Below are 17,598 nucleotides of genomic sequence, written 5' to 3'. Positions count from 1 at the left end.
GAAGGGGACTTTCTTTGCTGCTGATTAAATCACTAGCAAAAAAAGGTCCTTTGATGTCTCCGCCGAACATGAATAATTTATGAGATCCATTGATCTTTAATAATAATGAAAAAATTCAACTCATCTCACTTTAATTATTCACTACTGAACTGAAAATTATTGACTTCCAAGTACTTAGGTATTTTCTAATTTTTCGAAACTAGACTTATGAAAGATTATGACTTTTTGTTAGAAAGTCCATTAATGTTTTTATGATAAAACGGTCTCGTAAAAGCCGAGGTGAAGAGTGAGAATGCCTGGCACCGAAAATGAGAACGTTCCAATTTCAAATTAAAAAATGACCCCAATTACATTCAATCGGATGACGATTGTCATTCAGAGGAATTGGAAACGGAATTTTCACAAGTGTTTCGTCATGTCGCTTGACCGTTAAATTCTTCAGATTGATAAATTCATTACCGAAGCCGAATATTCCAAAATAATGATGAACATAATAAAATTATTTTTACAAAAAGGAGAAATTCTTAAAGTAATTGGATTCTTAAAAATATCTAAATGACTGCATTCTCAAGAACACTCACTCTCAATGACTCACAAGTGCAATAAAACAGTGATGAGAACTCAGTGATGAAAAAATTCACACAAAAATGAGTAAAGAATTGTTAGTAATTGGATTTGGCATGCACCTGGTTTTCCCAGCCCCAGGGAGTGCTGTCCTGCGAGATTAGTGCCATGTGTTATAAACGCCGGATACTCCAGCTCGTGTGTTTGATTCTTCAGAATTTTTCCATCTTCCCTGGATTTTCCATTTTCCTCATCGCTCCCATTGAGAATTCCCCCAGTGAAATTCGGATTGAATGCACAATTGAAATTATCTGGATGTGAATTGGTGGGTCTTGAGTTCCTCTCGAGTCCCCTCGTAACATTAAAATCACCAAAGGAGGACTGACTCCTGAATACCCTGGACTTATTAGTTTTCCTCTCGACTTTCTCCACCAGTTTGTCGTCAGCTGTGGCAAGGATCTGATTATTCTCCAGTATTTTCTCCACTGCATCCTCTATTTTCGGAGATATCTCTGGAGATGTCAGGTGACAGCACTTGGGAATCGTAGATATCACTGTGCAGGATCTCCCTGAAGCCGAAGAGCTGTTGCCATCTGAGTCTTCAGGGTCAGTATCCAGTTCTCCTCTCAGTGAATCGTCTAAAACCCTGAGGGCCGTCTCGTTTTCCACTTCTGCCTTATAAATTTCCTCCAGAAGGTCTTCCTGGGTATTTTCCTCTGGAACCGGCTGATCGTCTACTCTCGACGATGAGTCGGGACTGCAACCATCAATTTGTGATTCTTGACTGACATCTTCACTCTTTTGAAGAATTTTCTCTCTTGCGTTTGTCAGTATGGCTGGGTTTATTTGCTCTTCGATTGTATCAACTTCGGGATTAACTGCTCCAGTGGGCGTACGCTCTGGGGAACTATCTACTTTGTCGGTTGATACTGATGACTCGACAGGATTAACTCTACGCTCTGGTACTTTTGGAGGCACTTTACGAGGTTTGGGAATGGGTCGTGACTCATCAACTGTACAAGAGAAAAAATGATACCATCACCGTGGGGTCATTACAGGCTGGGTGGGTGCACGTGCGGGTTCAAGCTCTGGCCGATGTGATAATTGAATTTTTTAAATGGGCCTGGGGGTGTGGAAGCGTGGGTGAAACGATGGACCTTTTCTATTTTTTAGCTCATCTCAATTCACTACTTTTCAGCTGAATAAGCTTTAACTAATCACTAGATTAAAATTTTCTACCACAACTTGTCTCAAACGAACTCCCCAGTTCTACTCTCGAGAATTTCATTTAATTGACTGAGAAATTTTCCCCAGTTCTCCATTGATTCCTTTCGACTCACCAAACCCGGTGGTGGAGGCTCCAAAATACTCACCCTTTTCTCCCCCCGGGTCCCACCACCTTTGAATTCTCCCTGTCCAAGAATTGGCAGCTCCGGCAATTCATTGATATCACTGGGGAGGGAATCGAGGGCAGGTACCTGTATATCCACCGGTTTTTTTGAAATAGCGAAAATCTGGAGTTTGCTGAGAGGAGGGGGCGACGTGTTCGCAGGCTCGAGCAGCTGAGTCGAAGGAATCGGCTGCTCATGACAGTGTGTCGTCCTGAGGGCCCCCATCCTCACACTCAGCCTCGTTGCCTCCCCCCGCGGGCTCTTCCTCTCGCAGAAGCTGTTAGAATTCGATCGGCCCTTTCGCAACACAATTCCCTCCCGGGGATCATCGACTTCCGGTAGATTCCAGCTAACAATTCGTCGAATTATTCCAGAATTTTCTTTATCAATAGCATTATCAGTTAAATCCCGAGTTTCGCGAACGCTCTTCCCTGGATTTCCCGATAAAATTGGTGACGACAGTATTTTTTTCTCAGACTTTCGATTAAAAGGTTTCCACAAATGATTAATTGTACACCTGGAACTAAAAATTTTAGGAAACATCCGGGTTTCTCGGCTTTTCTTTCCAGATTTTTCGACTGGAATTCCCCTGGGAATTCCCAGGTCTAGAGACTGGAAGACCTGATTTTTTTCGGAAATTCTCAGGCTAAAAGTTTTTAATACTCGATTTTTCCGAAGGTCGTTAGAATCACGTGGTAAATTCATGAGGTTTTCGGGATTTTTATTGGATTGCAGTTGGAAAATCGTTTCACCCACTAGTGGTGGCATTCCATACCCCCTCTGAGGTCTATAGAGACCCCCATGCGAAAAACTACTAGAACAACGAACTAGCTTACCTCTTTTGGCTATTCTAGCAGATTCTACATTGTGCAGCGGATCGGAAATGCGGGACTTTCTACTATCAGACACTTGGCACGTCTTCTCCTCGTCCTCAGGCGTGACTTTCGCACTGTGGGTTTCGGGCTTGTGGTAGAAATCGCCAGGTGTGCGACTGCCAACGGCTATATCTGAATTTGCCTTTGAACTCGTCTCGATATCTGATGAAGGTTTTGATATACCCATGTCTGACGTTAAAGACTCTTCAGAGTCAACAATGCGTTCCAGTGCTTGAGTTGAGATCGCAGAGGACAGGGGACGATTGAGAGGAGGTGGTGGAGCCGCTCGCTTCTTCCGTACACCTGAAAGATAATGATTTCTGGTCCAGATCTTGAATCCATTGAAGCTAAAGCCAAAGGAAAAATACCCTAAATAAATAAAATAACTCACCAGTTGAGCTGAGTGATGTATTGCTAGTTGCGTGACTCAAAGATGCTGAGGTCAGAGCAAGATTGCTGAGACTCTTGCTTGCCTGAGACGTGTGTGCGAGTTTACGTATTTCAAATTTACCAGGTGGTTTGCTTCGCCTTGGCAGTGTCTCCGGCATTCTCGCCGCAGAATCCGGATTATCACTGAGTACAGATGCCTCATGATAACCAGAGCTGTCACTGCTGTTACGACTGTGACTAATAACGAGTTTCTCTTTGTTTCCATCTTTGGGATGGTCATTATTGTTATTCTGCATTGTGGTTTTAACTGGTGGATTGGGGGCGGGTCGTCGTTTACGTTGAGGTCTGGTTGGTGGTGCCAATGGGCTGACAGACCTCGCAGTCTCATCACTGTGGGCTGGTGATACAGACCTCCCACCAAGACTATCTGTACTCACAGATGACTCCTTTGATTTTCTGAACATAAATCCAAAGACACTCTTTGCCTGCTGACGGCGTCTGTCCTCTTGTCGCTGAAGTGCCATTATATCCTGCGAGCTCAACGCAGACCCCAGGATCTGCCCCTGTTTTGCATACAATGTTACCTCCTGGAGGTGATAATCTTGTAGTGACAGGGATAGGTCCAGTACCTCCTGATGATTTCCTGAAATTATTCCAATGAATTTCTTCAATCACTCAGAAAAATTCTCATCAGAATAGGGAGACGAAATTTACGAAATATTTGGACACTTCCTCTAGGAGGAAAGGTGCCGTCTGCAGCATCAAACAAATGAGATTTGCCGTATGGAGGGGCTTCCGAAGCCTCACGAACTCCAGACGAGGGGGAAGACAGCCTGAAAGCCTTCGAATCGGTAATAACCCCTGTCACACATGTGATGAACGTTAAACAACCGTTTTGCCGAATGACCATGCGAAACAGGTGAAACTATTATTATTATTATTATTATTATTATTATTATTATTGTTATTATTGCGCCTATCCACTGGTGGAGAAGAAAAAATAAATAAAATGCGGAACTAATCGTTAGGAGAAAATAGAAATCGCCGTAAAATGATGCGTCTCCGGACGTGTCGCTAGAATTTAATGACTATCGGCACATTTTCGCGTGCCATTCGCACCTGAAAAATAAACGACCAACAGGTGATAACTGAGGTGACAGTCATCATTATTATGGGAATAATTTTATATTGATGCGATTATGTGAGAAGATTTAATTAGATGGAAAACAGTTAAAGATTACTATTGCATAGCCAACTTTCTACTCTGGACGTTTTGCATTTATGTAATTAACCTCGTCCTCCAATTCTTATATTATTTGCTTATTCATTCACTTGTTTATTAAATCCATTTCTATGTTATTTCGAAAGAAATAAATATTTAACGGAACTGAAAAATTCAGCTGCAATTTACCACTTCGCAATTGAATAATTCCCTCGCAAACAAAAATTCCTGGACATCAAAATCCGCCGGAAATTGCAGAAAAAACAATTACCCCCCCAAATTCATCCCCTCCCCCGCATTATGACCCACTACAACCGGCAGTAATGTCCCACCGGGAGTAAAATCGCTCCCATAACAAGATAATTACGGACAATAAGACGTGAAAAAAGAAAAACAACTCACAACTTCCAAGATTGAATGAAGAGTGCAGGTTTCGCAATTCCACTGGTTGCCACTGCCAGGTGGCAATTCCCCTGATTGCATAAATCTCACGTAATTGCAAGCGATCAAATATGAAACACTCCAACGGCGAATGATTTCCGCAATTGACAAAAATTTCCCCGTAAATCAAATCAACTTCACGCACTGTCTCTCAAACGACTGTTCAAGGTTGATTTTTTTACTCACCCAGTTAATGAAAAAATAATAAATCCGTTTGAATCAATTCAGCCTGATAATGATGAATTATGAGTGATGGAAAATTTATTTAAAAAAATTAAAAATGGGGGAGAGAAAATCCGTGGTGTACGGGCATCCGTACGGACGCACGCGCGGCAACTGGCAACAGCCGCAAGTACCAGAGAATCTTTCGAGATTGACCGCATACCGGTTCTCCTCATTCCATCCTGCGTTTCACAGTCCACCATCGGACTCCGAGGACGCGAAAAATTATTTCCAATAATCTTTCCTTTATATTTTTATTACCACCGGCATTCCCCACCCCCCAGTTGCGCCAACCGCAAGAAGTACTTGACATTCACACAATTTTCCGATAATCTCCACCGACACCAGGACCTATCAAAGAATTTCAGGTTGTCTCCAGTAAATTCACGGCAATCATTGAGTCATTCCACTTTTTTTTTCATCATTTTTTGAGAACTTGTTGATTATAGATAATTTATTCATGATTAAAAACATTTTTTCCCTCCCTCTGGGAGAAATCAGGCAATATGTAATTACGATTATCAGCGTTGATGGTATGGAAATTAACTGGAATTTATTGGAGTGACAGAATTGAAATGGATAGACTAGCTCATTCATTTCATCTCGTTTTATTCAATTTTCACCGTCAAATTGGATTCGTGGCGGTATTCATTATCTCCAGCGACAAATTGTTGATGATAATTAGATCTTGAATGAGAATAATTTGTCATGCGAGACTATTTGACTAGATTGCCCACCCCTGTTGAATATTTTACGATAATATCACGACATGGAGAAATTTCTAATAGAAAATCAAATCAATTTTTCTCCAAAAAATTATTCTCTCTGATTAAAAAAATCGTTGTCCATCCCAGTTACTTAATACCTTCAGTCACCAAGCCTCCCTTTATTATATATAAATCACGTATAGCCCATATCTCTTCAAAGCTCACAAAGTTTTCCAATGGTTCAAATTTCATCCATTTATCTCTATGCAAATCCAAGTTACGACTATTTGAATGTCATGAAACATGAAGTCGATATGTCACTTGTTAGGATTGCTCCAAGAGATTAATCTTTTTGGTCGAAGGATACCGAATATATGATTACAGATAATAAAAATGATTCTTAATATAACGCATGCCTCCCGCGGGCGCCTCTAATATTGCTCTATTTTTTGAAAATAGGGGAAGAATTAATTAAGATGATTTAAGATGAATTAAGATGAATTAAGAGGGTGAATAAATTGGGTTTAAATTAAGTTGGGATAAAATGGAGATGTGTTATCGTTGATTTCATCTGGGATTTCGTGAAAATTGAGGAAGAATCGATGCAATATCCCTAAACACCCGGAATAATTTAGTTTCACACGAGATCACACGATTGAGAGGCCTTTAATTAGCTTACAGTGGAAGTGCAGTGTTGCAACAGAGATTTTTTTTCTCGTGGATACGTCCAAGTGAGTATCCCCGATGCATTGGTACAAACGTCTCGCATTGCTTGGCAGCTGGAGGCTAAATTACGACACAAGTGACCAACTTCCCTGGGCTCTTTCGAGCCCCCAAAAGCGCACTTTCCCGAATTTTATTCGTCCAGATGCGCATGAACACCAGAAACTCGGATCAATTTTTTCTTATGATTTTATTCAATAATTCATCTGATTTCATCACGCTTCCGTTAGAGATCATTGTGCCTTACCTGGATGTCGAAGCTCATATTTGTTTCTGTCCAGATTTTTCTCTCTGCACACCTCCTCAAGAATTTCCCTCAGATTCATCTTGGGACTCACTCGCGACACGTACAACTGATTTCTCGGCAAATGCACCTGTAATTTAATTTTACGACTTTTCACACGTGCTCTCAAATGAAAATAAAATATTCGTCGGTTTTCACTTGCAATTCACAACAAAAACGAATCCCGAAGAATTTCTCAAATATTCAGATACTGCGTCGGCGTTAAAAAAATTTGATAAAAAAGTAAAAGAACTTGAAATTTTGAAGAAAGAAAAATTGAATGAAATTCTACAAATAAAATTGCTCTCGTGGCAGATACTCAAGAAAAATCCCATAAATTTATCAGAAAGCTTCTCTTCACTGATAATTTCAATTGATTCTGTCGAATGAATAATATCGGTGATTTGGCACACACCTGCAATCTGAAAGTCGTTTCAAACGGTTGATTCGGCTGTTTGGCTTTCCGTGGAACAAATGTACCCTGTTTCGGTAGCAATTTAACCTTGAAAAAATAACAAAACATTATAGACCGATAAATGGAGAACAGGAGATGAGAGATGTTAAGTAAATTCATGAGGATAAGTTGAGTGCGTGAAAATTTTTACAAGAAAATTTCTCTACGTTTCATAAAATTAATAAAATATTGTTAAAATAGAAATCATAAGGAAGAAGTAAAGCGGAAAGGAGAGAGCGAGAAAAATCACAAGAATACATTGACAATTATTATATTTTAATAAAATTAAGTAAGTTATTAATTAAGATAAAATTAAGTTTTCTAGGTGTGGACGAAAGTATGGACCCCGAAAATGCGAAGGGGCTTGAATGAAACCGGAAACATTTAGCCTTATCTTAATAAATAAATTAAATTAAAAAAAAAATGTATTCATTAATTTTCTTCTCTCTCTCTCTCTCTCACATCCGGTCTAACACTGGGGCGAAAACGGAAACGAGTTAAAATAAATAAAAATTAATCGACACCTTTGTGACGTAACAAGCGATTTCTATCCGCCACTGGGGAAAAATCAGTGGTCGATGGAGAGGAGAGGGGTAAAAAATGATGTACAACTGATGAAAAATACCTGAAGAGCATCCAATGCTCCAATGGGAGTGTTTGGCTGATGGGGCAGAACAAGTCCACGTTCTCCTATAGCTTGCAGGGTGTAACTCGAGGCTGCCAATTTGTGGGCCGTTGCTATTTGCACCAGCAGATCCATCATTGCAGTACTGGAATACAAAAAAAAAAATTCCTGACCTTGAGTGGAATGATTAAAGTACTCGCGAGTGAGTTTTTTTTTGATATTCTGCATTCCTCAGATTTACCGTCGACTTTTCAAAATAATTTCATTATTTACGTGCATGAATAATGAATGGATAATAATATCCAGGTCTCCGAGGCAGGTGTCCTTGAGTGAGAAATTATCATCGGAGAAAGTCATTCATCTATTTGCAGGGTAATTTCGAGGCAAAAATTCACTGAGATTCAGGTTTTATTTATTTTTTTTTTCTAACATAAATCGGCCTGCTTCGACAATTTTTTCTCTCCCATTTTTCAATGTAAAATTGTTTGTGAAAATTGAAAGTTTTTGCACTGTGTGCATTGATGGCTAGAGTTCAACTGCTCCTTGCATTTTCAATGAGAAAAATAGAAATTTCGCGAGGAAAGAGTTTATTTGAATGAACTCCTCGCTTCACACCCATTGTTAGTGCATTTTTTTCTGGACAATAAAAATAAAAAGGGCACGGGAAGCCCCAGATGGTACGCATGACTAGATATCGAATGATCGAAATATCCTGAGAGGTGTACACGGTGTAGTCACGGTTCCTCGCGCAATGTATTTTTTTTTCATCTTTTTTTCATCACTTGTGGAGAGGAACATCATCTAGTTGTAACTGCCTCACGTCTCATAAATAATATCGCATTGACATTGGAACAACACCTCTTAAGAATATAAATAAATTATAAATTATAAATGGAGTGCAGAGATCTTCGAGCTTTTGATGCATTTTTTTTCTTCAAAATGAGAGGAAGAAATACCACCGAGAATTGCAAAAGGTAATCTTCACGAATAGATTAAGGCCGATGGATGAAATTATTCCAATTTCTCCAGGTGAGGAAAAAAAAAGTGAAAATGATCGATATGCAAAAAAAAATGAGAAAATAGAGCACTTGTTACGTTGAGAAATTTAATTGGCGAATTGAATTGGAATTCCCTCGATTCCATGCTACCTCTTGACAGCTGGCTCGATCGAATTGAAAGTGCATGCATGGTGATGGTACAGAAAACATGTATTATCATGTGTAATACACGCGCATAAATGACTCGACGGGTGATCGGTGGGAATTTTAAAGGCAAATAAAACTCGGATGCTGGTAAAACCGTGGACCCAGGGAGTGAGTTTTACTCTGATTGCGCAATGAATCTAATGTGCGTGCCACATTACATATTGCGAAGGGATGATCAAGACTTGCGGCTACCGAAAGTCATTTTAGATTTTTATTTATTCCAGTACCTACTCCGATCATGACTTCATATTAAAAATTATCCCCCTCCCCCTCTCCCCTTAAAAATTTATTTCTGATATCGTCTTATTTATATAATAATAATATCTATAAAAAATAAAAAAGAGAAGAATAAATTAAATTAATGAAATAAAACCGCATTAAGAAAAATAATGAGGAATAATTAAAAATATCATTACGATCCAATTTATTTCAGTTGAAAACATGGCTGGGCGTAACAATTCCCCGAAGTATCAATATGTGAAAATATTTGCGGACGATTACAAAATTTTTACATAACCGCGTGGCCTCATAATTTCCCTACTTGCACAAGTGAATCGATCACTGACTGGTGAAAAATTCGAAAAAATCGAAAAAATCGACTCCAAAGTGCATCGAATTCAAATGAAAACAGAAAAACTAATCGCGATGATCAATCATTGGTAGAAATAAAAAACCCCCACGATGTTTAATGAATGTTTCCTTGATGATGATTTACCTTCGTTCGACCGTGACTCTCTGCGAGTGAACATGATGGTCCCTCGGTAATTGGACCAGTAGCTCCATGCTTCCAGTGAGCATGTCTGCTGGTGTATCTTCAGTTACAGTAAGTACCATCGTGGTACTCTTCTCCTCTCTACTCCTGGAAATTAACGATAAATACTATTTAAATAATCATGACAACACAATTGACGATTAAATCAGAGTGAAGTAACATCGCGGTTATAAATTTCCGACAAAATCGGTAATAAAGTATGATAATTATCATGACGCACATGAGAAACAAATCGATGTCATTAGATCGATTCGAGGGGACAGCAGACCCGATCGATTAATCGTGTCACAATCGTGATTTGACAAATTCAATAGTCCCCACGAGAAACATTGCATTTATAACAGTCAACCGTGACCCTCTTTTCGTCGTGCGTTCGCCATTGAGTTATCATATTGGAGTGCTATTATTACATAATTAAATCACGGAGTGAGTGAGTGTTGAATACAAATGAGGCGTGATCGGCACGAAATTCCTGATGGGGCAACGAAAAATTGAGACTTTCCAAGGAAGAGCATTTAATCTATTGTTCGTAACTGGTACTTATCTAAAGTTCTGAGGCGTAGATAAGAGTAATTCAAATAAAGATTGCGTACAGACGAAAAGGATGGAAAGCAGATATTTGTATTTAGGAGAATCGCTTTGAAAATTCCGGTGTCGATTATTTTTCGTCACAATGGCGTATGGCTTAGTGAATTTCTGGAGAATTAAATGACTGAAAATAAAAATGGTTTTTTCAGTGATCATCTAGTGGAAACGTACATAATCATCATCGAGTTGGAATCGCGTGTGAAGAAACTTCTCGTGTAGTTTTCCAAGTGTACAACAAAGTAAGGAGTAGGCAATGCGAACGGAAGTCCGCCTCGGTGATGAGCGAAGGTCGATTATTTCGAGTTTTTCATTGCTTCATATTAATCCACCGATACTAACCACAAGTATTACCCTCATTACCCCCTCCGATAGATCCATGAGGTACGAATAAAAAAATTGCAGATATAAAAATAAATTGCACGTTGAAAAATAAAACAGACGACCGAAAAGCAACATTTTGCGGGAAGATCGTGGGGACAAAAAAGTTGGATAAAAGGGCGAGAGAAACCAAAGGCGATTTAACCGAGCGCAAAAGCTGTGGAGGAATTGTCGAAGCGTGACTTCCATCAACTCTTTCCCCTGAAATCCTAGACTTTCAGAATATAAAACTATTCGTCTCTCTCAAATATCATCAGAGACAAATTGTCTGGAAAAATTCTAGTATTCTCAGAAAATCAATTTTCGCGTTAAATAAATTCATGAGACTGAATGTCAATTGATAGAAATTTTTTGTCTGTAAAATTGTTGAATCCGTGGGTGTCAATTTTTTATCGTTAAAAATCTGGATCTAACTATTTTACCATGTCGATCATTATCGTCCCATTACCTGTCATTACCTATTATCAAAGCTGATAAGAAATATCGGGTCAGACATTCGTGGAAATTTTTCCCTTAAAAATCAATGGGGGAATCGGGCAACGAACAATATCTCGGTACCGAAATGATTGTGCGAAAGTCGGGGATAGGAAATCGTGCGAAAATCTTAACGTCTTTATCTATAGACACGTATGCGTGGAGAGGACCTGGAGGTGCGGGAGGAGGAACAAAGACCTCCCGTTACGTAAATCTTCCCCCGGTCGCATCTTAAATACATCATGAGAAAGGCAATACCGAGTACATGCCCCAAAGATTCGTCCCCGGATTAACCGTTATGTCATTTAATTACGCGATATTCTGCACGATATAATTTACATATTACGTGCCCAACAAATTTTCCAAGTTCCATTCACTTTTTTTTATTATAAAATAATGAAAAAAATAGAAACTGTGCGGAGGAAAAAATGGAAAAATATTGGCTGACAATTCACGTAATTGGGAAACGAGATTTTAATTTTAATGATTTTTACATAAATTCAGGAAAGAGTGTACGACAAAAATAGATACTTCTTAATTCTATAAATTTCAAGGGGTGGGAATGCAATTTTCATGGGGTAATATTTATGAATTGCGGTGGACTAACGAGTGGTATGATAAATCCGCTTCACGTGTCCAGCAGTAATTTTAGCGTCATTTTAATGGTATTTTTTGTGAAATTTTTCTTTCTCCCCGCATTTACGCGGAATGTCATAGTAATCTGGTTATAATGGGAGTGTTCCATAAAAATGTTGATGGAAAACTTCAATGAATACTCGGTCTTTCGAAATGGCGAGCAGTTAAATGGTGAATAATAAATTTAAGGAGATGAGAAAAACTGAACGTTAAAATTCTTTCTGGAACAATGAGAGCGGTAATTTGCTAATGCGTGGCCTGCTGAAAGAGTCATAATGAACAATAAAGTGGATAATTGTCTCAACAAAATGCTTCATCTGAATTCTAAATCATTCGGATTTAAATGCAAATCCCTTGAATTTGCAAATGAAGACATCAAAGTTAAAATGCAAATATCCCATTAAATATCATGATATTTTAACCAGATATCCAAACAATTATTTCTCGGTACCATTGAAGTACGAAATCACGCGATATAATCCAGAATTCGCGAACAGATTGAAGTTTTCAGCGTTCCACATTGAATTATCGTTTTAATTAAAACGATAAAAATCCTTGATTGTAATTGGTCATTCAGAGATGATTGTCAAGTCGTTGGAAGTAGCTTGTTAAACCCGAATAATTCGAAGGAAATAAAAATCCCTGAAAGTATTCCAAGCCCTCCAAAGAATACGTGACCACTTGACATTGTCGTAAAACCTCTAACGACAGTCGAGAGATAATGAATAATTGATAATGTCTGTTCATATATGCTACAAATGGCCATGAAATTGACGCAACGTCGAGCGACCCTGCAGCTGACTGCCCCATTCCCTCGTAAACGTTCCATATGGTGAATAAATTGCAAGTACCCCCCCCCCCTCCCCCCACAGGTCTTTTTGCTCTGAATTTTTCCCCCACGCGGTTAGCAAAAAGTCAAATGTTATTTCAAGTACTTTCCCGAGGGCTGGGCTGTGGCGAAATGCCACTTCCGGGATAAAACGGATCCTATTATTTTTGCTCCAGTGGAAAAAGAGGATTGATCGGTAGACTAATTTACCCTACCTCTCCCTGGACATTTCAAGTACGCGTAACCCACCAACAATTTCAGTCTTAAAACGAGGGGGAAAAAAGGGGAGGTACTGGTTATAATGAGTGGGATGGAGACGAGGAGAGACTCGAGATCATCGGCTACCTCTAATCACAGGCTTGGTCTGATGGCTGCAACTTGTTGGATGTTAAGTTTACATTGAAGAACGCAACAACTCGGGAAGGTCGTCGCCGAGTAATTAATCATTTTAATCTCGGAAAAAATTACGTTTTAAGAATCATTCCAATGCGCGGGGAAAAATTCACAAGAAAATCAATCGCAACCTTCACTACCGCATTTGCTCTGAAGATTTTTTTTTCCACCCGAGCTAAAAATAGCAACTCTGTGGTCACCCTAAAACATCGTAAAAATAAAAATAAATCTGCGAGATTGATGAAGGGATCAATAAAAAATTCATGTGGAAATATTTGCCAGGCCAACAAGGCTGGACGAGATGAAAAGAAATTTACAGAAATCGAAATTGCGATAATTAGAGCAAAGAGAATTTCACAGAAGTATTCACGTATAAGGATTTCGAGGGGAGAATCTTTTTTCTCAGTATCATTGTTATAAAATAATGGGAAAAGGGTAATAAAAGTGATAAGAGAGATGCAGCCGAAGGTAAATTTGATAAGAGAGGATTTCCATTCTGTCACGACCACTGGTTCACGCAAGTTGTAATAAAGTAGTGGGGTCTCAGCTGGAGTAATATAACGGTAATTCTTCCGTATGTAGTGGAATTTACATTTACAATTTAGGAAGGTCGTGCATGTGTTCCTTCTCATCCATTCTTTCTATTCCCCCAGCAGTCCAACAAACAAAAAAATAAAAAAGGGATAGCATCACGAAGAGTATTATCGCGAGACTCAAATTAAATTCCTTGAACTTAATCTCTTAATCCATTTGTCATTGTCGTTATGATATCGAATTGAAGATTATTTTCATTCCCTATACCCCAGAGAAAATACAATGAGTCATATTATCACAAGTTTTATCATCTCTCGACCTGAATTCCATCCGTGGAATGCTATTGTACACGTTTGCTACTTATTTACCACAATATATTAATTGCGCACAATAAAATCATCAATTATCCCGTAAATTTGAAGAATTTTTTTGTGCCGAAAAGTATGGACTCGATAGGAAAATATCAAACAATCATCACAAAATTTTTTTATGATAGATTTTGGGAATAAAGTGAATTTAGAATGGTAATTTGATGTGCGAGCCGATGATCTCGATGTGGTGAAATTGATCGAAAGAAAAAGTGGAAAGTGACGTTGTGGGATGAATTGGCAACTAAACGACAACAATTGTCTCTGGGAAAAGTGGAGAACATCCGCAGTGGTCCCAGAGTGTGGGTAAAGAAAAATTGGCCGTGAAAGCTGGCATTGATACAGGTCTTGTTCAATACTCAACATATTAGCAGTAACCAGTAGTTTTCTCCAGCTACAATTTTCCAATCACGTTGACTATCAATTCATTGTCCAGATACTGTTTTAAATTCTGGTCGATTCCAGGTATTTCGTTACGTCAGATTTTATCGAGGAAGAAACAGGGCGAGAGAAATTTATTGGGGGAATTCATTAGGACATTATTCAATACACAGATTATGTCACTCCGGTTTGATAGGTCGCTCCGAAGAAAATGACATTCTTTCCGAGTTACTTAACCCACTGAAAATTACGGCAATTGAATCACTTGGTGAAATAATTCACCTGTCGATTGAGTTTTTTTTTTCTGGCAATTAATGGCAAATAATGGCAATTAATAGTAATTAATGGCGTTTGCTACCGATAATGCATCAATCTTGTACAATTTTATGAGGCTAGAGGAAATAATCCCCATCATTGAAGGGCTTGATCTGAAGCTTCAGAAATTAAAAGAATAATTTTAATCTCCAGTGCTGGTAACAGGTATACTATCAGCTCCATGTGTATGATTAACATTAATCCAAGTTGATCACGTTTTCTCTGTTTCTAAAACTCAGTGCAGTTGTACACACATCATGCGGAAGCCTACTTAAAAGTGTTCTCTGTGATTAACCCACTTTTAAAGTTTTTTACTCCCTGTTTCATTCCTTTCTCCACCGTTGGAGATGTCTCAATGGACTTGAAATGTCTCCCGGTGCGTTACCCGTGCGAATAAAAATAAAACACCAATGCCTCCGGTAATATTTTCGGTTTAATTGCCTAATTAATTACCGAAGACATCTTTGATGAATAAATTCACTAGACACGCAGATAATAATGATTTATTTTCAGGTACTCCCATCATTCTAGGATTCTGTCTTAATGACTATTTGAAGATGAATATTTTTGTGATTGAGATTGAAAATTATTCATCAATGTTTTTATCGCCTTGTGAAGTGAATTATGAATTGCCGGGACGCGGTGACTTTCGGGTGAATTTATCGGTGCTTTGCACTAATTAATTGAAGAATTGATCAATGAATTTTGCTGTGAATTTTTTTTTTACGCTGTTATCACTGTAATAGCTCTAAATACCTCGACATTGCTCAATATTTCACCGAGAAAATGCCGACTCGTATTGAATCGACACAAGTAGTACATTAACACATTTAACATATCTGTATTATTCATTAAAGCCTGCGACAAGAGCTCACCGTGTGCGCGATCGTGATCGGCTAGGTAAACGATACAATACCCGATGAAGTCACTCATGTATTGCAACAAAATGTCTCCATGTACTCGAGTACTCGAGTAAAAGTTTCAAGTGTTAATCGGGTGTAGAAGATTTTTTTTTTTTTTCCATTTCCCAGTTTGTTAATTGCACCGCGAGCTCGAGCGTTCATCCATAATCAAGTGACTTGGTAATTGTAGCACGTTAAAGTACCCCACCGACTGTACGTTTCAAATACTAATCGGTGGGCAATTAGATCAATTGATCGATGAGCCGAGAAAATAATTTCCTCTTGCATTTCTAATTCCACTTTTTCCTAGTTTCATTGCCATTCAGGGAGGTGTTTATGGACGATAGAAATTCATTCGCTATTTGAGAGACTTTTCACGGCTCAAAGCACGGAGGTAAAATATTTCCCCCTTTTATAAATATTCAGTCTTTTTTTTTTATGAATTTTCCTTCTTTTTACCGCGTAGTGAATGTATGCGAGACTAAAACGATTGGTTGATGGAAAATTTTCATTTTGAAAAAAAAGTTTAATAAGTTTTATCCCCTGAAAATCGTAAATCAGGCAGTCGTATTATGGGAGAATAAAAAAAATGGGAAGCTTGAAAACAGACAATATTTTGTAATAATAATAAAAAATAATCCCAGTGGTATCCTCCGGATTTTTAACAACGCATGAGAAATCATCGATTACTCCACCCACGAGTGCAAGATGTAAAATTAGTATGACAAGTGACGACACCTGTTGATTATCATTCAAGCGTTGTAAGTTGACGTTAACGTATGGAAAATACACTCGGAATCATCACTTCTTTTTGCATGATCCGCGAGGTGAATAGAAAAACTATTGAAAAACGTTGATCATGTTCTTCAGGTTTTTCTTCTTTAAAAAATCTGAAGAGCACCACTTGACATGATAATTTTTTTGCATGAATAGCAGATAGTCAATACTGTGTTTTTCCTTTTCTTCAAGGACGCGAACCCAAAGTTTACGGGTAAAGTAGTTTTGTATACGCTCATAAAGGCTGAGTTAAAAAAGATATTAATTGAATACCAGAATGACTTATTTTTCCTTTTATCTTATCGATCGTTCGCAAATGCAGAAAATCGATAAAAATTGGTAGTAAAATTTTCTCGAACGTAAAAATTCAACAAAATTCATGACAAATCCGTGTATGAAATGTTTGTTCCCATGTGTCTCAATTATCGGTGAATAATTGTCGCAGGAAAATCGGCAATTGCTATTTTCGCGGTGTCTTTTAACATTGTGGAGATAAGAGGCTATAATCGATGCCATTTACGTATTCTCTTTTTTGACACGACTCTCAACCACGAGATTATATCTTACATTTCATTTGCGGGACATTGCCTGACCATAAATACCTCAACGACGGATTCTGATACTGTAATTGTAGTAATTAATAAATTTTCATAAAAAAAGTTCGTCAGAAAATTGAAAATAAAAAATGATCCAGCATATCGACTCGGGGGCCCGATCGCTGAGTCTTGTGGGAGGAAAGTGACTTATCCAGGTAAGTAGGTAGAACCAGCTATGTGAAGTTGGCATCGAAGTTTGAAAAATCTAACTTTTTTTTGTTGGTTTGGATTGTACTCATTGAGTACTTGAATGTACCCTGTGCACTTTTTTTTGTACCCTCTTACTTTAGCCCTGAAGCAGGGGGGCAAAATTGTGCAGAATCGGAGTTCAAGAAAAAATAAAAATAAACGTGGCAATCAGTTGTACCTCGATAGTACTGGTATGTACAACTTTTTTATTTTCAATACTAACCCCCCTTTGTATAGTTCACCCCCTTTCAAAATTTTAAAAGCCATAAAAAAAATAATATTACATGAATGAATTTGAAATTATTAGTACATGTTTGTACCATACTCATTTTACATCTTCATTTGTTTTTTTATGAACTATACC

The 17,598-nt window shown here is 38.3% G+C and overlaps 1 protein-coding gene and 1 long non-coding RNA gene across 5 annotated transcripts in view; one reads left to right on the top strand and one right to left on the bottom strand.

The window, feature by feature from the left end:
• The window catches only part of LOC105268976 (cordon-bleu protein-like 1), a 42,355-nt gene that overhangs the window by 3,661 nt on the left and 21,096 nt on the right, over window positions 1-17,598 (bottom strand). For 3 of the 4 annotated variants that reach the window (XM_011308939.1, XM_011308922.1, XM_011308930.1), the window contains exons 2-8: window positions 9,818-9,961; window positions 7,898-8,042; window positions 7,234-7,320; window positions 6,783-6,909; window positions 3,222-3,863; window positions 2,792-3,133; window positions 687-1,577 (exon numbers count right to left, since the gene is read on the bottom strand). In XM_011308939.1, coding sequence (XP_011307241.1) covers window positions 687-1,577; window positions 2,792-3,133; window positions 3,222-3,863; window positions 6,783-6,909; window positions 7,234-7,320; window positions 7,898-8,042; window positions 9,818-9,936 — 2,353 coding nt within the window. In that variant the 5' untranslated portion in view covers window positions 9,937-9,961. The remainder of the gene's footprint in view (window positions 1-686; window positions 1,578-2,791; window positions 3,134-3,221; window positions 3,864-6,782; window positions 6,910-7,233; window positions 7,321-7,897; window positions 8,043-9,817; window positions 9,962-17,598) is intronic. The other variant, XM_011308948.1, reaches the window with a different exon arrangement.
• The window catches only part of LOC105268971 (uncharacterized), a 21,309-nt gene continuing 13,914 nt past the window's right edge, over window positions 10,204-17,598 (top strand). Inside the window, exon 1 of the long non-coding RNA XR_892392.1 lies at window positions 10,204-10,750. This is a non-coding gene — a long non-coding RNA (uncharacterized lncRNA). The remainder of the gene's footprint in view (window positions 10,751-17,598) is intronic.

Source organism: Fopius arisanus, unplaced genomic scaffold (assembly GCF_000806365.1).
Source record: "Fopius arisanus strain USDA-PBARC FA_bdor unplaced genomic scaffold, ASM80636v1 scaffold00003, whole genome shotgun sequence".
Lineage (NCBI taxonomy): Eukaryota > Metazoa > Arthropoda > Insecta > Hymenoptera > Braconidae > Fopius > Fopius arisanus.
Note: the sequence above shows the minus strand (reverse complement) of the source record. Positions and strands in the feature narration are given on the sequence as shown.